The sequence below is a fragment of the Tarenaya hassleriana genome, unplaced genomic scaffold (genome assembly GCF_000463585.1).
Source record: "Tarenaya hassleriana unplaced genomic scaffold, ASM46358v1 Cleome5, whole genome shotgun sequence".
NCBI lineage: Eukaryota > Viridiplantae > Streptophyta > Magnoliopsida > Brassicales > Cleomaceae > Tarenaya > Tarenaya hassleriana.
The window spans coordinates 5245233-5269003 of NW_010967707.1; the positions used below are offsets into that span (position 1 = coordinate 5245233).

Below are 23771 nucleotides of genomic sequence, written 5' to 3' on the forward strand. Positions count from 1 at the left end.
TAATGCGTAACCCTTTTCCCTTTTTTTCAAAGTATTATCGGATAAGAAATCTCAAGATTATAAGAAAATGAATTAGATAATTTGAGTCAAACAAAAAATTGATATGAAATAAAATATATATAATTTTACAAAACCCTAAACCTAAAAAAAACTAATCAAATCTAAACATAATTATTCAATATATATATATTTTTTAAACTTAATCCAAAATAATATTTTTAAAAGGTAATATAAATCCAAAAATATCCATCCCAACAATATACCAATAAATTTTATAAATAGGAAAATAATAAATTGCCTGTCCTCCAATATGGAAGGAAGGCAAAAACAACCTATTAAAACAAAGAGACGTTACGAGAAAACGCTCGATGTTCAATGCAATCGAAAGAATTTGTCTCATTGTCTGATCCGTCATGTTGGGAACCTTCTTTAGTATTTTGTTTTCAGATAATCTTATCTATGGCAAAAAAATAAATAATTAAATAAAAGTTTCCGTAGCTTTATTTACTATAAATACCTCTTTTCCTTGAAGATTCACACCCTCCACTTCCCCCCTCCCCTTCCTCGTTCTTATCCTTTATCTTCTCCCCTTGTTCTGTTTTGCTTCCAACCTCATCATCTCTGCAATTCTAATTCAACCGTTAGGGTTCTTGAGTTGTATAGGAAAATATCGTCGCGGGTTGTGATACGACTTACGAGAAATCTCACCGAAATCTTGAGACCCTTCCCTTCTCTTGCTCATTTCTTCTCTTCGTCATGGTGAAAAACGAAGAAACTTTCTGTTAGGACAATCTCTAGTTACGTATTACGCAAGTCAAAAAATGGCGAAAGCTCCACTGGCAACAAGCTCGGGTTCAGACACAGGTGGGAGATATGCGGAGATGGATGAGAAGAAGAGGAGACGAATGATATCTAACAGAGAATCCGCAAGAAGATCGAGATTGAAGAAGCAGAAGCAAATGGAGGAGATGGTCCACGAGATATCGATCCTCCAGAGGAAAATCAAAGAGAACAGAGACAGATGCATGGTCATGAGCGAGAGCCTGACAACTATCGAATCGGAGAACGTGTTTTTGAGGACGGAGATGACGAGATTGATGAACTACATGAACAATCTGGAGATGATCACGAAGAACTTGACAACGCAGAATAGCGATCAGAACGCGGAAACTGTGACAGGAGATTGCAGAAGGCCTTGTTCATTGGGTTTTTGTGTTGGCAGTGATGGATTTGGTCTGTAATAAGAGGCGTCTTCTCTTGTATTATTGCCTTGTAACAATCACTTCAACATGGTTACCTGACGCAAACGCAAAACGCAAACGCATCTTGCTGGAGTCGCACCTATATCGCGTGCAGTGATGACTTGATGAACAAGCATTGTTCATGTTATTTCGGTCTAAGCTTGACGTGGACGGATGCCTCTCTCAGAATACCCCTGAAGTTCTGTAATATTACTGCTACTGCCACTGCCACTGCCATTCCCAACAGTTGCGGTGGACTTGGATATTCGACACCTGCGTGAAGAATGGAGATTCGGCGTAGAGAGATTATTTGAAGGAATATCTTCGATTGCTCAAAACGGAATCGCAGAATTTTCCTCGTCGATTTCTCTACTCTTTCGCCGTGAGATCGATCGATCCGGTTTCTCCGAACCCTAGCTGAAGAATCTCCGAACAAAAACGAAGAGCAATGCCCTTCTGGTGGCCGCCGATCATCATCGCCTGCGCTTACGCGATCTGAAAATTCCTTCTGATGTTCGTTCCTCCCAATCTTTCTTCAATTGACGTCGTCGCATCCGACGGTACCTATTTCATCATCTTCTTCTTCCTCTATGTCTCTATTAGCTCGGAGATCTCTGTATGAATGCTCGGTGTTTTGCGCTCTTTTATGTAGGAGAAAGTGTGCATTTGTGAATGCAGTCTGCGCGATCGACGTCTGATTTGGAGGTTGTTCATCGAATCGGTGAACAGTTCTGGCGCATGTATGTGAGTCCTTCCACGATATTGGTTGCTCGGATTTCATCGATATTGTTGCAATTAATGATCGGAATTTTATCTACTACGTCGGAGGTTGCGCGCGATGTTTGCACTTGAAAGTTTATGCTGAGTTTGTCTCTGATTTAGTCATGGCAATACTTTGGCTGAATACAATCACAGGCTCGTAGACCATGTGATTTAATTTCATTCCAATGACATTAAGTTAGATTTCCATATTTGTGATTTGAAAGCGATTAGCTCATGCAGTTTTGCATGCTAGTTCATCGATTTGGGATCCGGAGGTTTACAGTTTAGTCTAAGTTAAATGAGGTCTTATGAAATACTGAACTGAATCATCTGCGTTTCTAATCTGAAATGGTGTGTGGATTCATCAGAAATGGAAAGGTCTGCATAAGTTATACCTTTTTGTCCAGCTTCTGAAGTATTATATCATTGAACACAAGATTCTGTTTTGATTATAAGAGGTTTTGCTGTTAGATTTTTGTTTGTTTGTTCCTTTTCCTCGTTAGTTTCTCTCAATCTCTAGAAATAATTATAGTTTCTATGCTTGTTTAGGACATGCATCAACTAATATCCCTTTGACAGCATTTTCAATCCTATCATGGATGCAGTCTTTTTAGGAAACGGCATTGCTATTAAGGTATAATTTTTGTTTTGGTAACCGGATATCTCGAGCCAAGGTCCAGACTAATCACGGAGCCGAGAGCCAGCCAGATGATTTGGAATATACACTCCCTCCCCAAACTTGAGGTTCGAACTCGAGGCGGGACTGACGTTTTGCACCCCATTTCACCGGTTGAAGTACCCAAGTTTGGATCTATTAAGGTATAATTGCTATGGCCTTTCTAGTTATATTTGCTAGATGCCTTCTCCGCTTTGTCTCTTCCACAACTATACATTGGCATTTACTTTGCATTCCATATCTGAATATACTTAGGAGGCTTCCCCGGAGGAGAGACCCTTGATTTCTTCAAAGGTGTGTATATGACTGACTTCTTCCGAACACGAACTTCAGACCATCGAACGCCTCGTGATATGGACTTAATGATCGCCGCTTTGCTTTTCTCGATCGTTAACCCAAAGAGAAAACGCTAAAGGAGACCGGATGGTGTGAGTTACAAAAACCCTTTTTCTTCTGCAGGTAGGGTACCATTTAGTTTCTTTTTACTGCTACAAACTAAAACATATGTAATTCAAAACAGTTCAAATCTCTACTCTTCATTTCCTGTTAGGTTTCTTCACCTATGGACCCCCATGTTCTAGGGGTGGTGGGTTTGGTATCCAAGGTCACTGAGTATCTGCCCGACCCATGAGTTGGATATTGAATTATCGTTGGATCATGCGGGTACCTAAAGATTGAGTATTCGACCTTTCACGAGGTTGAGATCGGGTAGAATGATCAAGAAATCTGAGGTGGTCTCGAGACCGAGATCGGATAGTCTGATCGAGAAATCAAGTCCAAGGGGGTCGAGGCTGAGATCAACTCCTACCCTTTTCAGCTTCAAATCATTAACTACAGACATGGATTAGGTTATGAAAATTAGTATTAATTTATGTATGTGGTTTAATAAAATCAGATTAATATTTTTTAAATGTATTATTATTTACTAATGTTTTCGATAATATATATATATTTTTTAATATTTGTAGAAAAAGATGTTGAGAGGGTGGAGTTTGGGGGAGAACTCTGGGTGAACAAACACATGGGAAATCTTACATGTATGTTCTCAAAAAGTACACATAGTACTAAACAACTCATAGTGTTTTGTCCTCTTTCAGATTCGTTATATTCATTGTCTGATTTTTTCTTGACCGAATCGTTCAAAGTCTCTGCAACTCCATCCCCCACCTCCTGTTGAAATCACTCAGAACCAAACAACCCGACACCATTATTTATTAATCCCCCCCCTTACCCGCAAAAAAAACAAACATTCGATGTGTGTATATATATATATATATATGTTGTTTCGTGCATGCATTTTACGTATTATATAATATATATATATGTAATTTCAGATCGGCAAGCATGCATGTTGGATCAACTTTACGTGAGTATCTAGGGTTCAATCATGTGTATTTGCGGGATCTTATTTGGACACAAACCACATACGTAAACTACGAAAGTTGGCGTCAAGATATACAACACCCATAATTCATATGATAGTAATATAAAACTTTGATTTAGTTGAACACCTTCTAAATTTGATCGTCTCTCGGTATTTATATAGTTCATGTGTATACTACAAGTACACATAATGTCCAATGGATAATCCATAACCAAAAAACCAATGTCCAACGGATAATATCCGAATAACAATATCAGAAAACACATGAAAACTTTGGATATGTAGATGATTTGTATGTATGTCTGCACAATAAGAGATCCGTGATTGTTAAATGAGTGATTCAGTCAATTAATCGGACAAAACGTCATGGCGGGTTCATATGCATGCGTATATACAAAAATCTGTGGTCTAGGTTTTGTCCCGAAGAAGTACGTACGTATGATGCGTCACTGTCATTGTAAGAGAAGTAACGTGTTCTTGGTCAAGCCCTCTATTGATTCATGCCACTCTTTCTCACCTGGCTGTAACGATTCACTTAGAGAACTAACTAGAAACATATATATACACTTTTTTTTATATATTATTTAAATATATCCCATTTGAAATATTGCTAGCTTTTTTTGTCATGATGAAATTTTGTTGCCGTATTTATTCTCTCTTTCTGTAAGATCTCAAATTAGATTTCTTGAAATCCTCGGCATTTTTTTTCAACTTACATGAACTGTACTATATATTTCTCAAAGATATTCTCAGTGGTTTAGAAATAAGCAAAATTACATTTCTCTTGGAGCAAGCTTTCAATATATGTAGAAATCCCTTCACCAAAAAAAAAAAAAAAGCTTTTCATATATGTAAAATGGTTAATGAGTTTTCCAGATCAACGATTTGCTATTGAAACCCTAAATAGATTAAAAAAAAGAGAGAAAAGAAAATAGAATTGGGAACGATCTGTACTACATCATCCTCAAATATATAAAATATAACTCGCATTTGGTCTCTCGGGTTCATGGGAGGGTTTCCATTAATTACCCTACATATGTTTGCCACCTGGATATATATACAATATATATATATATACACGCTCCCCAAAGAACCACACCATATCCATTTAGAAACATATTGTAGAACCCTTTTGCTCACCTTTTCTTGGACAAAATTAAATGGTCGACAATAGGATTGTGATAAGGGGGTTCGATGAGGAAAGAGATGGAGAAATGGTTGGGAAGCTTGAGGGAGATTGTGAAAACCAAGGATCAATTCATGATAAACATCATGATGATAATGAAGATGGTGGTCATGATCATCATCATCTTCACAAGAGGGTTTCCACGTTCACGAACATGATGGGCAAAGGTGACCCTTTATGCAGGATCAGGCTCTACCCTCTTCATCTCATGCTGGTGGGTCTTTTTCTTTTCTTTTTCCTTCTTCTCAAAGCACTTTATATTCACATATACATAGATAGATACACACACCTCTCAGTAGTTGATGTAAGTTATTTTCTTGAGAAAGTGTACATATATATTGATGTGAGTTTTGATATGATAATAGGTTGCTGAACTTCAAGAGAGCAGGGAGGTTGTCGGTGTGGTGAAAGGATGCATCAAAAGTGTTGGCACAAAGCACCTTGGATCAGAAAATGTGAAGTTGGGTTGCATAATTGGCCTGAGAGTCTCTTCCAATCACCGGTATATTTCTATCTATCTGTATGTATATAGTTTCTTGTAACAACAAGTTCTTGTTGTGAATTACCTAAAGGAATATATATGACACCAAAGAAAACGGTTTCATCAGTCGTATCTTCTTAACTGGATACAGAAGAATGGGGATTGGAGTGAGGCTTGTGCACTCAGTTGAAGAGTGGATGGCAAGAAACAAAGTGGATTACACATTCTTAGCAACCGAAAAGACCAACGTGGCTTCGAGGAACCTCTTCACTAGTAAGTGCAACTACACGCAATTAGCTTCACTAGTGATATTCATTCAGGAGCCGAGCAGTGTGAAGCAGTACTCTGCCATACCCAAAGCCATCAAGATAGAGAGTTTACGTGTGGAGGAAGCAATCTCCATGTACAACATCAAGCTCAAGGAGAAAGACATTTATCCGACAGACATAGAAGCGATCTTGAAGGAAAAGATGAATCTTGGGACTTGGGTTTCGTACTTCAAGGACGAGAAGTGGGTTCGCGCTGGAGAAGGAGAGACCCCTAGCTCCTGGGTGATGTTCAGTGTGTGGAGCTCTTGTCAGGCTAACAACGGAGAGGTCTGGTCGATATTTTATTATTGACATTAAAAAAAATTAAAGAAGAAGCATTTCAAACATGAAATAAACCGGGTTTTTGGTTGTTTCGTGCAGTGGCTGCTGCCCCAGGTGAAGTTCTTGAGCTCGGTAATGGAGAAGGCGAGAGAGAAGATCTTGCCAGCATGTCTGAAAGTTCCGAGAAGTGTGGAGAAGAAGAGATTAGGGTTCTTGTTTCTGTTTGGGATCCATGGAGAAGGCGAAAGAGTGGAGGAGCTGGTGAAGTCCACGTGGCGTTTCACCATGAGGTTGGCAGAGACAGTGAAGGGATGTGAAGTGGTTCTGACAGAGATGGGAGTGTCTGACCCTCTGGTTAGGTTCCTTGAACCGCAAGCCATCCCGGGTTTGTCCTGTATTGACGATGTTTGGTACATTAAGAGAGCCACGTGTCACGGTGGTTGCGCCGGCGATGAGGTCACCGGAGAATTAGGTAATGTGTTTGTTGACCCTCGAGATTTTTAATCTTTGTTTTTTGTTTTGCCATTGTTTGTGTCATGAAGACATTACGCAATTGTTGTCGTTCGTTTTTTTCTTGCATTTAATTAAACCCTTGGTTTGGTCGGATCAGGACCCTCTCAAACCCTCTGGATCCTTCAGAAGCTCATCTTGGTAAATTGTAAGAAAGATAAAAAGAGAAGAATCAGAAACATGCACACAAAAAAACCATCCTTTGGTGGGCCATGAATTCACTATATATATAATATATATATATATCTATGGAATTAAGAAGAAGCACACCAACGCCTCTTCCGAACTGGCCTTTGTTGCTGCTTGGCTTCATCTGTATCAGCCCTCAGTTCATCAGCCTTTGCTTCGTCTTCACCTCTCGCCACCCTCTTCTTCTCCGTTTCTGATTCCTTGAACCTCTCCCTTCGTTTCTCCATCTTCTTCAAGCTCTCTTTTATCCGCTCCTCGTCTATCTCTTCCGAATCTTGAATCTGCAGGTGTTTCTTCTTGCCTAGCTTTCTCGATTCTTCATCTCGAATCTTGAATCGTGAATAACCATGCAAGTTCTTGAAGTGAGTTCCCTCTAACTTCGCCTTGCCTTGTCTGCCGTTTATTACGTCATCTGGATCCTGGATCCTGTCTTTTCCATGGCTATGGCTACTTCTTTCTTCGGTAGATGTTGGCGTTCTTCTGTAGCGTTCTGACATATCACCGGTATTTAACGGATGCCCGTCGTGATGTGTTACACCTCCGGTTTCGTTCTTCGACTTATATCTCCAATCTTCGTCATTGTTAAGTCCAATATCAGTAAGCTTCCCTATCCGATCATCATCCCTTTCTCCAGCTTTGTATGACCGCTCCCTTCGGCTATCAAATGATCTGTTCGCTTTCCACATTTCACTTCTTGCTCCTTTAGCATACCAGGATTCTCTCAGCGATAGAGAATATGAGGGCTCGACACCTTTCATTCTGTAATGAAAACCGGCCTTCTCGGAGGCAAACCCATCAATACGCCTATCGGGGGCAAAGTTGTATGTTTCCCCTCTGCAAGAGAATTCCCCATCTCTTTCATACTCTGGATATTCCCTCCAACCCGGTTCATCAAAAGAGTGCTGCCTCTCATGGTACACCGAGTTAAGTGGCACTCCATATTTTTTCCTATGAACTTCATCTTCGCAGTGATAACGATGTAAAAGATTGTCATAATCATACCTGTCCCTGTAACGTAGATCATTCCCTTGTCCCCATTGGTGGTTATAGTTTCTGTTATCTGAAAAAAACCTATGGTCCCTTTCGGTTAAAGGAACTTCCTCCATGTAAAAGTGTTCTGTACGGGAATCATATCGATTTCTCCCTCGGATGTTCCAATCATTAAGAAACGCGGCACTTCTTTCATGAAAATATCCTCTTTCACAATGATGTTGATTATATGGATCCTCCTCTTCCTTAAAGCTCCATGACGACTTTCTCCTCGGATTATTGAAGGATGAATGTGCAGTATAATCTCCGAATTTCTTCTCGTAATTGTAACCATAGGAATGTTCCATGCCCCTATTGCGCAATGATTGTTTATTACGCTGATAATCAAACTTGTGCAGCTCTCCCTTTCCACATCTACCATGGTCCGTTGAAGCATAGATCCTCCTATAACGTCTTTCTCCATCTGACACATGAAACCCCTTGTCATCCTTGTCACCTCTTCTTGAGTTAGATGGCTGCCCATTATTCCAGTATTTTCTTGAGTAACAGATAGGACGTCTATTTCTGACAAGTTTTTCCTTGCCAGAATCTGACTCTGATCCAGACGATGATTCCCTAACATTTTCCAGTTGTATCTCCCTTTGTACAGCATAGTCAGGTCTCCCAGCATAGTCAGGTCTCCCGCAATGCCGTTTTCTCAGCTCCTCGTGAGATCTTCTGGGCCTGACTCGCTTTGTCCCATTCCTTTCCCAAACATCGTGAGATTTTCTGCGACTGGGATGTTTTGTCTCGTTCCTTTCTCCAGTTTTGATACTGTTTCGTTCATGGACCTTATATTCTGATGGCTTAGTCGGTCGAGGTGGTGTCGAGACTTCAAGTTGGTCAGATTCAGTTTCAGAATCTTCAGATTCCTGGCTCCTACCGACAGAATAGGAAGGAGTAGGACTAAAATGAATTTGATCTGGAAGAGATGATTCCCTCTCAACTGGGTAAGGATCTGAATCATCTGAATTCCCACAAACATCTTTTTCTTCCTTATCAATCACTTCCTTAGCACATGGAGCTCCTTCTGGACTGCAACAATTCTCTTCCGAAGGAGACTGCTCACTGCTGGAAATTCTATTGTTTCCTTCTTGGAACTCCATAGAGGCATGTTCTTCTGTTGAGTCAACGGATGAATGCATCTGTTTGTTGTCATTTTCATTTCCAGATGCACCTGTTGTCTCAGTGGGGAGATGACCTGGTTCCTCAATGGTCGAGCCCGATAGCTCCCGAACAGAACTATCCACGGTTATCTGGTTTGAACCATGGAATCATCAACCAAAAAGGTCATGATACTAAAAATGAATCAAAACAATGTGTTATTATTAAGTCTCTCACCTGAATCACTACATCAGGATCTGGATCACGAGGACGACGCAGATCCACAGAAGGTATTCGCTCAAGAGTCCTGTCTTCGACTTCAATCGCTCTTCCTTTCATCTGAAAAGAAAGGAAATTGTCATTTAAGATTAAGCAGGCCCTCAGAGAGATCATCTTTTCTTCGATTCTTTCTAAGAAAGCTGTTTAATTCTTTGTTTCTCAGGCCTACAAAAAGAACTCGGAATTTGTAAACTCTTTTTAATAGGCATACCAGGAGACTTGATCTTCCATCATTGGATCTTGCCGAAGGTTCAACTTCAGTTTTATCTTGAAAATCATAATCCAAAGCCATTGCGTGCTGGACCTGGTTGGTAAATGCATAATGATGTCTCTGTGCAAGTTAGCAAACAATGAGAATCTCCAGTTAAACCTACCATACTCTTGTCACAACATAAAACTAAATGCGAACTAGAGAGACAACACAAATACGAACACGAAAAATGTAATAGTTTATTTACCAAGGACTTGCAGTAGTCTTCCCAGCTCTGCTCATTAAACCCAAAATTGAAGAAATCAGTGATATTTGCACCAGGATTCTTCCACGGTTTCTCCTCAAACAAGTTGATACTCGAGCCAAACACAGTTCTGAAAGCAATTAGACAATAGACACCCCTTACATAAACTAAAGTAATACGATCCACATTCAGTTAAACTCATCAACCAGATATCTTAAACTAAACTAAGGTTGTTCATGTCAATGCCACAATATTTACACTAACCTACACCATGGCTGAAAGAAACTATATCCACATTGAGATGTTCCTTCAGCTCGATTAATGCAAGCATTATTACCCGAAGCCTCCGTCTTCATGCCACTACCAGTTTTTGGGTTATCCGACATTAGGCACTGCAAAAGAACAAACCAGAAGAAAAAGATATTCTATCACACAAACACAATCGCATTGTTCTCAGAACTACACATTGCAAAAACCCCAATCGCATTGTTCTCAGAACTTGACACCCAGTTAACGAGACAAATTCATTGAAACACCAAATGTAACTCAAACTCCCAAAAACTTGCCCCGTTGCCTGTCTCCGGTCTCCGAGCCGAGTTATTACTATCAGATGCTTCAACGCCATTCGGACCAACATCATTGTATCCACCGTTCTCGTTGTCCCCATCTGTGAGTACTATATTCAAATCGTCGTCACTCTCACTATCTTCCGAGTCGATACTCTCCTCGATCTGAGTCACATCACCGCCGCCGTCCACACACAGACTCGACTCCCGAGTCTCGACGCCGAGTTTCTTCGCTTCGGTTCCGGCATCGGCATCCGGCCAAGGAGTTGTCCTCGTCTCAGAACTCTCAATCCTGTCCAAATCCGTGCCACATTCTGATTCTCCGGGAAACTTCCCCGAATCTGCGTTTCCGGCGACGGCAGAAGTCGCCTGAGCCTCGGCATCAACGTACAGATCACCGAAATCGTCGTCAGTGGCATCCATTGTCAAGCGGACTGAGAAAACCTGGCGTGATTGTCACACGGACGATCTTCCTCTCGGCATTACAAAAGATGATCAGAGGGGAAGAAGACGATAGAAATCTGCATCAGGCGAGGAAGCAAAAATTCTTAAACCCTAACGACACTCCGAGCTTGGCCTTTTTCAACCAAAAAAATGCAAAACCGGATAACATACATTAACAGCTAATTTACAAAATTATTATTATATATACAATAAAATTCAACGAAAAATGCATCTCACTGAGCGAAGCTGCAATTTACCCTAAATTATAAGGTAATTTATAATTTTAGCTGTTGTAATTCCTATAACATTTACGACCATATTATTAATATTACTAAATAATAATTTACAAAATTATTAGTGAGTGGATAGTACATGGAGAAACAAGAAATGAAACCTCATCAGTCTTGCCCTTGGCTCATCATTGAGAATATCGCGAAAGTCTACATTTATTAAGCTCAATTAATTTAATTTTTTTTAAATCATAATTGATTATTGGTATCAAAAGACATGTTTAGCGATTTCATTGAATCAAGATTTGTATGAACGCTTTTATGCTTAGGATATCTGAGCTACAAAAATTGAAAACCTTTGTTGTGTAGACAGGAATTATGAAAACTAACTACGAGGTATATACTGTTGAACAAAGTGGCATTTTACCATTATATATAAAATTTAAACAATGAAAATGTTAGTTCAAATATTAATAAAGTTTTCTTTTTGCCCCAAAAATAAAAAGATTACATCTTTTTTCTAAAAATTGGTACACTTTAGTTAAAAATGGATCATACATAACAAAAGTTTTACATCACCTTCGACATTGGCAGGTAAACTTTTCAATACCATCAACGTATATATATATATATATATAAAGATTACAAAGTTGCTAACTTTCTAATCGAAATCTTGGGATAGATGGCATACCTGCTAGACACGGGGGTGGATGGAGCTGAATCGCTTGGAAAATAGACAGGAACAGGTCTGAACTGTAAAGCCCAAGTGTCTGTTTTTTTGTTTTTTTTTTGGGTGTCAAAGCAAGTCGATTTGCCCAGATTCCACTGCCCTTTTTATGATCTTGTAACGTATGAAGTATAAGTCACCGTGTTCCATCTCCACTGTCTCAGGGCTCTCTCCTCTGCCCAAGATTAAGAGCAAAGATCAACTCAGTTAGTAGTACACAAACAAGGAAGCAGATCTGAAGGCCCGGCAGCTCGTAGGTGCAGTGGTTTTCTTACTCTTCGTATAGGTTGAGAGAGACGAAGTTCTTGCTCTTCGAGACAACGAATGTGTCCAGATGCGGCTGTGGCACTGCAAATTCGCAAATCTGTTAAACCTGAAAGATTAAACCTTTTTGCCGGGTTTACCAACATATTTACAATTATGAGACCTTGAGATCAACACTAAGCAACTCATATTCGAAGGCTTAAGAGACAGAAGTTTCTGTTTGTGAGATGAATAAGAAATACTACCCATGTCATCCCCTTCGCTTATAACCGATTGCTTGAGAACTGACTGATAGTTTTCAGGCAACTTGAGCAGAACACTCTCTTCAAGATGCTTTGCTAAATCATCAGCACACCTGGAATTTTGTTCGTGCAAAGATTCAAAACCAAATGCCACCACACAAATTCAAACCGATTCGGTAGAATAATCAAAATTCCATTAAAAGAATCACCTCCTGGCAAAGGTCTTCTCTTGCTCGGATAGTCGCCTTTCAGCATCCTCCGACTTCAAGCTGTGGAACATGTACTTCTCTATCTGCAATAAGAACCCACCATTACTACAGATCACGCAGAAAGAGAAACGAAGACAAAGAAGTTTGTTAAAAATTGAGCTTCCTCTTATGAGCACATGCTTTTACATGACATGAAGAGAACGCCTACTTTCATAAGTCGAACCCGCAGATACGATCGCAACAGAAACTGGGTTCTGTCCAAATCCATCTGATAGAGTGACACCACAAGAGGGTCGATTCCACTAGTCACATATTCTTCAATTGTTTCTTCCTGTAATCCGGGAATTCTAACGTAAACTTCACAAACCAAAACATGAAAATATAATCCAGAATGAACCAGAGAATTAAGAACTAAAAAAGGAATACAAGAACATACCACCAATTCGATCTGCTCTTTGGTTCGTTCCACAAGAGCCGCCTCATACTGAAGAATCTCCGGTGCCGCCTTCTCGTTACGCCATGCTCTCATCAACAGCTCGACATCTGACGACGAAATCAACGTCTCGTAATCCCCCATCTGATCTGTCGATTCCATTTCCGAATTCGACGCCATTGACCCTTTCTCTCGATGGCGATGATGAAGCTTCTTCGGTTCCCCCTACTTTTGGATATAGAAGCCATAATTGATTAAGATCGCATCATTTTGTTCGAGTGGGAAATAGAAGCACACCAAATAGAGGTGGGTACAGGTCAGGTACCCTAACTTTTTTAGTCAACCGAATCCGAAAATCTCAGCTATCATGAGACATCATTACCCGATTTCGGATTCATTTGGTTGAGTACCCGAATCTTCAGATATTCGAGATATTGCCTGGGTACCCGAACTCAGGGTGAAAATACCAAATTTCAAAGTTTTGAACACAGTTCCTAAATACAATCCTGAGACAAAATGCACATCATAATTCCGAGACAAAATACAAATCACAATTCAGAAAGAGAATACAAAGTTTAGAAGCCTGTGTCCAAGATTGTTGGTCTCATTGTTAACTACGCTAAGCAAGTCATAGTAATACTCGTTTCGCATGTCAGCAATTGTAGCATATCATCACATTGATAAAGAACGTCTGGCATTGCTCTTAGCTTGCAGATGCAAACTTCAACATTTAGGAAAAAATTTACCAAAAAAGAGAATATGCAGCGATGAAGTTAAGGCTCGTTCAAATATCATATGTAAGAAGATATGGGCACGTTGTAAGGGAGAATAGAAACAATTAGATTTTTTTTTTTTTTGATAAAAGAAACAATTAGAGTTGATGGCTGCTAACAATAAAAGGGATTGGCCAAGGACAAGAGGATATAAATTTCAATCTTTATCTCTAACAACCAAAATTGCTACACAGAAATAAGCTCCTAACAAAATTTCAAAGCATATACAGAACAAGTACTGATACCGCTATAGGCCCATTCTAAGATCACACGAGTAGATCGAAATTGAAGGGAAGATGGACCCTAAACCTTAAATTCGAAAAACCATCTCGAAATTCCAAGCGAATCGACAAGGAAAGAAAAAACCCATAGAAAAAAAAAACGTAGGAACAGAGAGAGAGAGAAACAAGACTTAATCCTAAAACCTAAAACGAACCAAGAGACAGAGATAGAAAGAGACCAGCGATGCGAGTGGCCGACCAGAACCAAAGCGAGGCAACGAGACCGATGCACGAAGAGTCGACAATAGACAAAAATCGACGACAGTTGCGAGACGGCGAGACGGCGAGACGTCCGGCCGGAGAGATCGGTGTGGACTGAGAGTAGGGGAGAGAAAATGAGGCTATGGAAATGAAGTGAGAAAAAAAAATATATATATATATATATATATATAAAGTTATAAACCCTAGGTTTTTTTTTTAAAACCTAGCGAAAATATCGTAAATTTCATATTATTATACTCATCCCTAACGCGAATTGAAACTTGGCGCCAAATGTGAAAATTAGGGCTTTTTAAAGCTGTTGACCGGTGTCGAAGCTGTGAATGCCTTATCCACCGTCAGATCAGCCTAAGGGAGAGAAATGGACGGTTCTGATAGAACGGCTCAACATTGGGCCTATTTGTAACCGATTTTGACCTAGGCCCATAAAAGCTATTTGCCATCATCGGTGCACAATCTGAACAGAAGCCCAAATGTGACTCGAACGGAGAAAACGAGGAGAGAGATGATGAAGGAAATTCAAACTCAGGAGGAAATTTTTCGAGCGCAATTCTGATCGTGGAAAAAAGGGATTGAAGGATTCAGAGACGAGGAATCACAAGGTAATCGATCACGGAGATAGATGCAAAACTCTGCGTAATCCATCGTGTTCTAGTTCCTTGTTCGGCTTCCCTTAGATTGTGAGCTGTTTGTTTCTCATGTTCCCCGTTTTTGCCTTTAAGTTGGCTGAGAAGAGGGAGTGCTCCGTTGTCCGATGCATCTCCCAGGAATTTGAAGAATCCATTGGATTTCCCTCCGATTTCTGGATCTATCTATGATTATGATGCCGATGTGTGGCTCTGCAAATCTTTTACTAGGTTTCGTTTTAGTCGTCCTTCATAATTTTTTTTTTTTTTTGGTAAGGAGTCATCCTTCATAATTTGTTCTTCTTTTGGTTTGATTGCTTAACTACCAATTTTCTTGCAAGTATAATGGGAATTTGAAGCACGTTTGATAATCTAGAGGAATTTTTGTTAACGTAATTGTAATCGATCTTTGCTTTGATTAACGGCCTTGTCTGCTTTAGTAATGCTCTGTTTCAGTTTAAAGTGCTTATTAGGTGTTGATCATGTGTTTGTTTGATTGTTCGATTTCTCTTTATCTCTACAGAGTGTTCTGCAAGGATCATGTTTAGATATGTGTATAACTATGTCCGAGAAATTTCATCTGATTGATCTATCTCCAACTTCAACGATCAAGAATGTGGCAAGACACATGGATATTTCTGTTGCTGAGTGAGTACGTTTAATCGGGGGCTTGTCGGTTTCTCTGAACTCCTTGCGTGTTGAGGTTAATGAATTCAATAATTCGATCTATCCAAGTGATCTTCATGCTGTGGTCTGTTCTTGCCCTGATTGTGGTGTTCTTGAGCTCAGGAAAGCAAATTCCTTTTGCTGGACCACTTCTCCATGGAAGGAACCGTTCATGGACAGATTGTTGAGTGATAATGTAAGTGATTTTTTTTTTTTTTTTGCTTTTCTTGCCACTTTGATGAAATGGATTTCCTTTTTCAAGATGCAATTTACCCACATTACTTTATATTGCTTGGTGGAGTTATACAGGGGTATATGTTACACTGAGTTGCCATCAACATCTCAGATAACCTAATTATCGGCGTTTACAGTAGACGACATAAGGTTGTGTAAACTGTATAAACCTTTGATATTCACCTAAGCAAACAATATTTGGGTGGGTGAATTATGTAGATCAGTGCTTTGGGAAGAGTCTCTAACATTATTCTCTAGCAAGGTATACTCCCTTTGAAGAAGCCAAATACATGTTCTCATGCACGAGGAGTTCAATATAACGGTTAGCTCATTTGATCTTTTTCCCTTTGGTACATGTTCTAGGTACTCTTTAACATTTGATTTCTCCATTCTTGTTGACAATGTTAGTTGACTGCAAAGTCTTCCTTGCTAGATTCTTCCTATCTGTCATCCATACTTAATCTTTGCTTAGTACACAGTGGTGGTTAGGCTCATACACTCGTTAATTGAGCCTGTTTTCTTTTCTGGTACATCGTTTGTCTCTGTCTCCCAAAATGTAGATTTTGGGTCACACCATTGGTGTGCTAGACTGTATTTCCACACTATATAGAAACCTATCCTTACCTTATTCGATCTATTCTCTGTTAGGCTTTGACAAATCGATGATTATAGGATAAATATAGGATAAGTCCATTATCGTGTGATATGCTAATTTCATTCTTTGAGGTTAATCAATGCTAACGACTAGGATTCCGATGTTAGCTCATTTGGAAGAGTCAAATTCATGTGGATTTGGTGAAAATCACAACGCTTGAAGAAACCTTATAAATAACCCTACATTCTTCCAAGGATTGTAGATTTCCACACTAAGCAGCAGAAAACTAATGCATCACTAATTAAGTTACTCATATGAACTATGTGTGCCACCAATGCTTAGAGATACACTAACATTGATTGTTAATATTAGTCGTGATCATGAATGATCATATTTTGTATTTTCAGCAATAGCTTTTTACTGATTTCTTGCGGCATTGATACGAATCACTAGATTTAGATTGCAATGCCCTTTAAACTGGTAACTTATCATCTGCATTTTCCCTAAATAGATTTATCATTCAAGTACCCATCTTTTAATTAACTATGATCTTCGTTTTCAATTTGAGCAGGCATACCTAAGGGAGGAAAAGGTCATGTAAATGCCTCGTTCACAGGTCTCTCTCTCTCTCTCTCACACATCTTCAACTTTCATAAAAACAACCAAAGATTTGAAATCGAATCTAGTGGGTATGCATTCTATTGTCGTGGTCTTTGTTCAGCGGTTGTCAGGAGCAAAGGAGGCAATCTCCCTGCTAACTTTCATAATGCATACTCAAATGCCTCTTTAGACTTTAGAAACAAAAATATAAAATCAAATCATATATGTTTTCGAGAGGTTCTTTTCTTCTGTAGAAGGGGTCCCATGATGTCTCTACATACACATGGTGTAATTATTATGATAGAGAAACAAAAGCAATATCACTTCATCATTAATTTTATAATAAAACAAACGAAAAAAACATTAGATAGAAATCTAACCATAGATTAGATCCCCTATATTAACGTAGTAGGTATCTAGAGTTGTAATCTATACTCATATGATTGATTACCTTGGGATTATGTCATTTGTTTCCCTTTTCCCGAGTAAAATGTGTTTTCCTAAATTCAAATCCCGATAAAAGTAATTACTCACCGTTTCATAATAATTGACATTTTAAATAATTATTTTTGTTTCATATCATTTTACCTTTTCTAGATAATTTTTTAAAATAACTTACAATTTTATCCTTTTCAAGCTACCACAATTATAATAAAGTTTCAATAAAAACATTGTTTTATTCATTAAACTTATATTAAATAAGTGTGTATAAGACTTTTTTATATTTTTTTAAAAAGTGTAAAAAAATTCTAAAACGATAATTATTAAGAAATAGAAAGGGAGTATGCGGTTTAATAGGATTAGGATCCGTTTCATATCTCATTATTTTCACATTATTGGCTACATTGGTTATTTTTCTCTTTCATAAAAGAATTTTCGTGTGCCAAATTTATTTATTTCGAAAGATTAGGAACAAATAATAATATTTATGATTTTGGATTTTATTTTGATATAATTAAAAATAATAATTTGTTGCAGTTTGATCCATAAACACATGTTAATTGCAATTTCATATTTAAACATACATTATTTTATTATGGTTTTAACCTTATGGAAGTTGGAAACCATATGTGATTAAATAATTAGTGGTAATTAATTGGATAAAAGAATCATGCCAATACACAATTAATTGCACTTGTATGTATAGTGAGGTTGTACTTGTTTGGGGGATGTTAGGAAGTTTTTTATCTACTAAATTGTATTGATTAGTTTACTATAAAAATGTTTTTTCTTCATGAAAATGAGTTTCAAGATCAGAAAATACAAACAAAAACTTTAAAACTCTGAAGTTATCAACTTATCATTACAGGAAATTGAATAATAAAATTGTCGGCGGATTTGACCTAGAGAGTTTTTGTTTGTCTTCTTCCATGGTTTCGTTTTACGAATATTTTAAAATTTTCTCCGATCAAAATGAATTTGAACAATGTACTAAGCAATTGGAATTGAAAATGTAAATTAAAAATGGAACAGATATTCCCAAAAATCCTAGAAAAATATATAAACTTTTTAAATTGCAAGTGGGCCTTATAGTGGGATGTTTTTTTAGTATATTGGCAAATGCAATGATTATATCGGTATTAACCATATATATAGAATTATGTGTAGTTTCTATTGTTTTTTTTTTCCTTTGTTTAATTAAAGTAGTAGAAGTTAATTAAAACCTGATATAATTTTTTTTTTGTAACCGGTATACTAAACCAAACCAAGATACAGACTAATCGCGGGTCTGGAATTTAATATAAAATTGTATAAACTAAATATTGTTTTTTATTTGAAATGATATATTTGGTACACGCATGGATTTTGAGTTTGAAATAATTCGTAGCTTTATAACCACGAACACGAAGGGCAATAAATTGTTGTTATAAGTATCTTTTAATTAATATACATTGTCTCCTTAATTAGAAAAAACTATAATAGGATTTAATGTGTTCATCCTACATCCTACATCCTACATCCTATATCAGTACCGCTAATTGTTTTATTTTATGCATTTTTCCATTTATTTTGAAGCTGTACTTTAAACCCAATGATGATAACACACTACAAAAAAAAAAAATCAATAACACAATGGAAATTAAATGATACATATATATTTATCTAAAAAAGTCGTATAATGAAATACTATAACACTGATTTTGCACTTGTGTAAACATGCTAATTAGAAAGAGAGAAAAAAAGACTAATAGTAAGGAGGAGGAGGATGCCTAGAGTCATCTACTAACCTTTTCAAATAATTTTCAATGATGCATTTTTATGAATGATACAAACTGTTGTTGACCTGACACGTTGTGAAATTGTATTTCTTCTCAATCATTCGAGAAGAAGACTGCACGATGTCTCTGCCTCAAATACACGAACGACACGAATTGTTGGTCGTTTATTATATATAATTGAAAAGCAAAACTAAAAACAGAGCAAAAGGTTAAGCATCCTTTTCTTTCCACGCACATATTATTATCGTTAAAATTATTGTAAGCAATATAGATTCTTTAATTTTTAAACTAATCAAGCTGGGCCATGAATTAATTATTTTGAATACCTCTAACCAGTTATTTTTTGGATATCTTTTACCCATTGCCATGCTATTTTGCTTATTTAATCATCCATTTTTTTATATAAAATAATGAAAATCCAATTATATCACCTTTTATCAGTTGCTTTTAATATCTTGTAGGCATTGCTGTGCTATTTTGCTTTATTAATCATCCACATTTTTTGTATAAAGTAATTAAAATCCAATTATATTATCGTCCGTTGAATATTACATTTTAGCAGCACGAAAAAACGGTGCGTTTTGTAACAGCCGTGTGCGGTTTCTCCCTTTATATTTTTTCTCTCCTAACATTTCGTGGACTCTCTCTCTCTCTCTCTCTCAAAACATTGCGCTTGAATTTGAATTCTTTTTTTTTCTTGATCCATGTGATCGATCGCCTCCGGAAGAAGTATTGATTTTGTTTTTGAATCTGTGCCGCGTAAGCGAACCCTGGGTCTGATCAAAATTAAGCTATACTAATGGCGTCTCTGGTCTCGAATCATGGATCGGAGAGAAATCCAAACCCTAGCTTTACAGAACCCTCGAGGAAGACCAAGAAGAAGAAACCGTCTACGACGTCATTTCGGAGAAGCACAGCCTCCGCCGCTGGAGAAGGTGAAAGGCACGCTCGATGGAGATCCGAGAAGCAACAGCGGATCTACTCTGCCAAGCTGATCCAGGCGCTTAGACAGGTCCGTCTAAATTCCTCCGCTGCGACATCTCCGGAGGCGAAGCGGCGGAGCAAGGCCGTGCGAGAAGCCGCCGATCGCGTCCTCGCCGTCGCCGCTGAATACAATCACAGTTATAATCGTAATACTATTAGAGACTCTTGTTTTTAATTTTGATTAAGTTTTTAATAAATTTAAATATAATGTTAAATTTATTATAATTAACACCTCCTTTGACCAGCCGATTTTGCATGTTGATACCTCTTTTTGATAACCGACAGGATTCGCACAACCATAAAATCACTATGACAATTATTACTCGGCATATATGTACACTTAAATCACACAAAATGAATTAACCTAATAAATTTAAATCCAGTTAAAGCATAATGGTAATAATATGGATTCAAAATACTCAGAGCTTGCCGGCGGTGCAGAGGAAAGCGAGGGTTCTCGGGAAGTTAGTTCCCGGTTGCCGGAAACAGCCATTGCCGGTGATTCTTGAAGAAGCGACGGATTACATACAGGCACTGGAGATGCAAATCCGTGCCATGAGTACTCTCGCGGAGCTTCTCTCCGGCTCGGCTCCTCCGCCGAGCTGATGAGGGGTAGAAGCGTCATTTCGCTATATTATTCCGATAATTCCCCTACTCCCTCTCTCTATATATATAAGGTATTGGTTGACTATAGAAGTGCTTCTCGTGGTTAATCTCTATGACTATATATAATTATACAATATATTTAATATATCATTTTAAATGATTTTATTGAATTTTTTCCTGGATTTTGAGCAACTGTGAATTTTCGTCTTTTTTTTTTTTTATAATCTGCTTGTTCTTTGTTTTCTCTGAATGGTACTGGAAAAAAGTTATAGTCTTACATTTTAAGTATCGATTTCGATTGAGTTTACTAAGGTTGTTAATTCATCGCATAATCTTTTTATAAATTAATCATCATCATCATCATCATTCTGCAATCGCAGAATACCAAACGTAATTAAGAAATTTATATATCTGGAAATTATTTCCACTTGCAGAATGAGCATATTTACTTCACAATTAAATGAAAATTTACACGTGCCTTTGCTGAGCTCTACAACACATGCATCATAACATTATCTTATGATAATTCCTCTAATTAATTTAACATAATCTTGAATGATATTCGTTTTGTCAAAGTCCAATGTTTATATACTTGCATATACATATCACGTCAAAAAAAGAGAGATCTCCAAATGCTTATTCAACGTGTAATTAAATTCACTGCCAATCCAAATGAAGTGATCTGTCTTTGTACTTTGGTCCGTTTGTCAATGTATAAATGTAACGATATATATATATATATATAGTGCATTCGTACAAAAATGGATAAAATAATCTAACTTAGATTTTTAACCCGAGGTAAATTTCATATATATATATATATATCATAGATTTTTTTCTCTATATAAAGGGTAATAACATGATTTGACATTTTTTTACCTTTCTATAATAATTTCATTTAATGGACATTGATGAGTGCATAAGATTAAAGTGGATGAAACATTGATGAGATTACGTCTGTCACTCAATAATCTCTTCGCTTTGTTGTCCCCCTCCCTCACCCCAATGAAATTTATCGTCTTCTTTTTTTTCTTTTCTTGTATATAAATGAGCTATGGATGAAAAATAATATAAATACAAATGTTTGATAAGTTTTCCTACAATGTGATTTTGGTGATCGACCATCATTTGTCTAAATCACAATTTTATCTCTATTATAATTAATATATTAAAATTAAAATTTCATTCCAACACGATACAATACACCTAATATTCATTATTATCTATTCAACTTGGGTAGTTCAACCGGTGAAATAGAGCGCAAAGCGTCTATTCCGCCCTGAGTTCGAACCTCAGACTGTGGAGGAAGCATATAATTCAAATCACATATATGACTTCCGGCCCCGGGGTTAGTCTGAGCCTCGATCCAGAAAACCCGGTTACCAAAAAAAAATTCATTATTATTTACAAATATTCTTTAATGAAGTTGGCCAAGTTGGCTATAAATGGTCGTGTTTGTGAATCATTTTAAATTATGAAAATTATTTGATCTAAACTAATATTGATATAATCCATTACTCAGTTACGTAAAAAATAAAATGTTCACGAATTACAGAAAAAATACAGGGATCAAATCAAGAAAGAGGGTTCTAGACAGACACTTGACATGATTGTTGGTGTGCTCTGTATATTTTTGGACCGACCTTATTATAATTTGGACAATGAGAAGTAAAAGTAATTGATCGAAATCATAGACAGACATTTCTGTTGTTTACGATTGACAGTCGTCTCACACGTCGGTCTAAAGTTTATTAAAACAAAAAGATCACGTGGTCACGTATAATAAATTACATATTCGTAAATAATAATTTTTTTTTGATACATTTGGGGAACCCCGTAACTACCTACCCTTACAAACGGAGACGAATTGACCACCACCCGCGCCTAACAGTCCCCATGGACCTCAGTCCGCCGGACCTGGCCACCAGACGCGCCTAACGCTCAGGCCGTAGTTGGGCTTAGGCGCCTGCGGGTCAAACCCCAAGCCCACGTGCACGAGCCTGCAACACACGCGTAGGAGGTAAATCAGCCCGTTATGACAGACCGACAGGTGAGCAGGTCAGAGAAAGTGAGACGGCGAGGAATCGAACTCCCCACCTCATGAATGCTCCCCATGCTCACTACCACCTGACCTGGGGGCGAACCCCATAGTTAGTGATTAATTGGCCTCATAATCCACCAAAACCATTGCTTATTTTGTTATAATCGTAATACTATTAGAGACTCTTGTTTTTAATTTTGATTAAGTTTTTAATAAATTTAAATATAATGTTAAATTTATTATAATTAACACCTCCTTTGACCAGCCGATTTTGCATGTTGATACCTCTTTTTGATAACCGACAGGATTCGCACAACCATAAAATCACTATGACAATTATTACTCGGCATATATGTACACTTAAATCACACAAAATGAATTAACCTAATAAATTTAAATCCAGTTAAAGCATAATGGTAATAATATGGATTCAAAATACTCAGTACAAAAATTTGGATATATATATATATATATATTTATAACGTTTTTTTTAAATGTCGCAATATTCGGACAAACGTCGCACATGTGCACCTTTGTTTTTGTATCCTCTACTTCATTTCTTTTCCTTTAAGAAACCTTAATAACAATTTTATTAGAAGCATTCTTTTGTTTGTGGGAATGATGTCATTCCATATCATAAAGACAAACTAATATATATATATATATATATAACATTATTCATAAATTTATTTTCAGAAAGGACATCACTTACTTTGATTCTTTCACGTAAATGAAAAAATAAAAAAGCGAGAAAAGGAAACAGACCATTTGATTTCAGTCTCACCAAACATCATGCATGTGGGTATATGGCAAAGCAAGTGCAATATTTTTATAAAAAAAACACACCCTATATATATATATATATATATATATATATATATATAGGTTCGAGTCTTTTTTCCGGGTTTGTTTTTTTATAAAGAAGA

The 23771-nt window shown here is 37.4% G+C and overlaps 4 protein-coding genes and 2 long non-coding RNA genes across 17 annotated transcripts; 4 read left to right on the forward strand and 2 right to left on the reverse strand.

Annotated features, from left to right (window-relative positions):
• The first annotated feature begins 555 nt into the window (after positions 1–555).
• On the forward strand, positions 556–3783 carry LOC104827093. 5 transcript variants are annotated; one of them, XR_773874.2, is made up of 5 exons: positions 556–1801; positions 1894–1985; positions 2583–2822; positions 2935–3138; positions 3230–3781. It is a non-coding gene; the product is annotated as an uncharacterized LOC104827093 (long non-coding RNA). The 5 variants fall into 5 exon arrangements; XR_773876.2 differs by having other exon boundaries at positions 2609–2822; XR_773873.2 differs by having other exon boundaries at positions 1894–1981.
• A 1272-nt stretch (positions 3784–5055) lies between these two features.
• LOC104827095 (probable N-acetyltransferase HLS1) lies at positions 5056–6892 on the forward strand. 2 transcript variants are annotated; one of them, XM_010560143.2, is made up of 4 exons: positions 5056–5463; positions 5615–5751; positions 5882–6326; positions 6420–6892. In XM_010560143.2, the coding sequence occupies exons 1-4, from the start codon at positions 5224–5226 to the stop codon at positions 6822–6824; spliced, it is 1227 nt and encodes a 408-aa protein (XP_010558445.1). In that variant the 5' UTR covers positions 5056–5223; the 3' UTR covers positions 6825–6892. The 2 variants fall into 2 exon arrangements, with proteins under 2 accessions (XP_010558445.1, XP_010558446.1); XM_010560144.2 differs by having other exon boundaries at positions 5885–6326.
• Positions 6893–6995: 103 nt separating this feature from the next.
• LOC104827097 (FIP1[III]-like protein) lies at positions 6996–11904 on the reverse strand. 2 transcript variants are annotated; one of them, XM_010560149.2, is made up of 7 exons: positions 11818–11904; positions 10453–10973; positions 10151–10278; positions 9890–10016; positions 9643–9735; positions 9390–9491; positions 6996–9304 (listed from the first exon to the last, which is right to left on the reverse strand). In XM_010560149.2, exons 2-7 carry the CDS (start codon positions 10873–10875, stop codon positions 7085–7087), a joined length of 3093 nt encoding a protein of 1030 aa, XP_010558451.1. In that variant the 5' UTR covers positions 10876–10973; positions 11818–11904; the 3' UTR covers positions 6996–7084. The 2 variants fall into 2 exon arrangements, with proteins under 2 accessions (XP_010558451.1, XP_010558450.1); XM_010560148.2 differs by having other exon boundaries at positions 9643–9762.
• LOC104827096 (DNA replication complex GINS protein SLD5) lies at positions 11626–14412 on the reverse strand. 2 transcript variants are annotated; one of them, XM_010560146.2, is made up of 7 exons: positions 14235–14412; positions 13005–13226; positions 12777–12899; positions 12569–12651; positions 12363–12472; positions 12129–12201; positions 11626–12028 (listed from the first exon to the last, which is right to left on the reverse strand). In XM_010560146.2, the coding sequence occupies exons 2-7, from the start codon at positions 13179–13181 to the stop codon at positions 11923–11925; spliced, it is 672 nt and encodes a 223-aa protein (XP_010558448.1). In that variant the 5' UTR covers positions 13182–13226; positions 14235–14412; the 3' UTR covers positions 11626–11922. The 2 variants fall into 2 exon arrangements, with proteins under 2 accessions (XP_010558448.1, XP_010558447.1); XM_010560145.2 differs by having other exon boundaries at positions 13005–13229.
• A 319-nt stretch (positions 14413–14731) lies between these two features.
• LOC104827098 lies at positions 14732–17244 on the forward strand. Of its 5 annotated transcripts, none has more exons than XR_773879.2 (5): positions 14732–14876; positions 14997–15131; positions 15424–15603; positions 15690–16122; positions 16967–17244. It is a non-coding gene; the product is annotated as an uncharacterized LOC104827098 (long non-coding RNA). The 5 variants fall into 5 exon arrangements; XR_002024647.1 differs by lacking the exon at positions 14997–15131 and having other exon boundaries at positions 15690–15762; positions 15868–16122; XR_773878.2 differs by lacking the exon at positions 14997–15131 and having other exon boundaries at positions 15690–15762; positions 15876–16122.
• A 750-nt stretch (positions 17245–17994) lies between these two features.
• Positions 17995–21092, forward strand: LOC104827462 (transcription factor bHLH148-like). Its single transcript, XM_010560632.2, has 3 exons — positions 17995–20344; positions 20484–20488; positions 20622–21092. Exons 1-3 carry the CDS (start codon positions 20014–20016, stop codon positions 20802–20804), a joined length of 519 nt encoding a protein of 172 aa, XP_010558934.1. The 5' UTR covers positions 17995–20013; the 3' UTR covers positions 20805–21092.
• Positions 21093–23771: the final 2679 nt, after the last annotated feature.

What these genes read in the sequence shown, in the direction of transcription:
- LOC104827096 (XM_010560146.2), bottom strand. Translation starts at nt 13,181, where the DNA reads ATGGCGTCGAATTCGGAAATGGAATCGACAGATCAGATGGGGGATTAC. An exon ending in AAGAGCAGATCGAATTGGTG is followed by an intron (nt 12,900 to 13,004) that starts GTATGTTCTTGT and finishes CCCGGATTACAG; the next exon opens with GAAGAAACAATTGAAGAATA. An exon ending in AAGCGAAGGGGATGACATGG is followed by an intron (nt 12,202 to 12,362) that starts GTAGTATTTCTT and finishes GCGAATTTGCAG; the next exon opens with TGCCACAGCCGCATCTGGAC.
- LOC104827097 (XM_010560148.2), bottom strand. Translation starts at nt 10,875, where the DNA reads ATGGATGCCACTGACGACGATTTCGGTGATCTGTACGTTGATGCCGAG. An exon ending in AAGACTACTGCAAGTCCTTG is followed by an intron (nt 9,763 to 9,889) that starts GTAAATAAACTA and finishes TAACTTGCACAG; the next exon opens with AGACATCATTATGCATTTAC. An exon ending in ATCCTGATGTAGTGATTCAG is followed by an intron (nt 9,305 to 9,389) that starts GTGAGAGACTTA and finishes GGTTCAAACCAG; the next exon opens with ATAACCGTGGATAGTTCTGT.
- LOC104827462 (XM_010560632.2), top strand. Translation starts at nt 20,014, where the DNA reads ATGGCGTCTCTGGTCTCGAATCATGGATCGGAGAGAAATCCAAACCCT.
- LOC104827095 (XM_010560143.2), top strand. Translation starts at nt 5,224, where the DNA reads ATGGTCGACAATAGGATTGTGATAAGGGGGTTCGATGAGGAAAGAGAT. An exon ending in ACCCTCTTCATCTCATGCTG is followed by an intron (nt 5,464 to 5,614) that starts GTGGGTCTTTTT and finishes ATATGATAATAG; the next exon opens with GTTGCTGAACTTCAAGAGAG. An exon ending in AGAGTCTCTTCCAATCACCG is followed by an intron (nt 5,752 to 5,881) that starts GTATATTTCTAT and finishes AACTGGATACAG; the next exon opens with AAGAATGGGGATTGGAGTGA.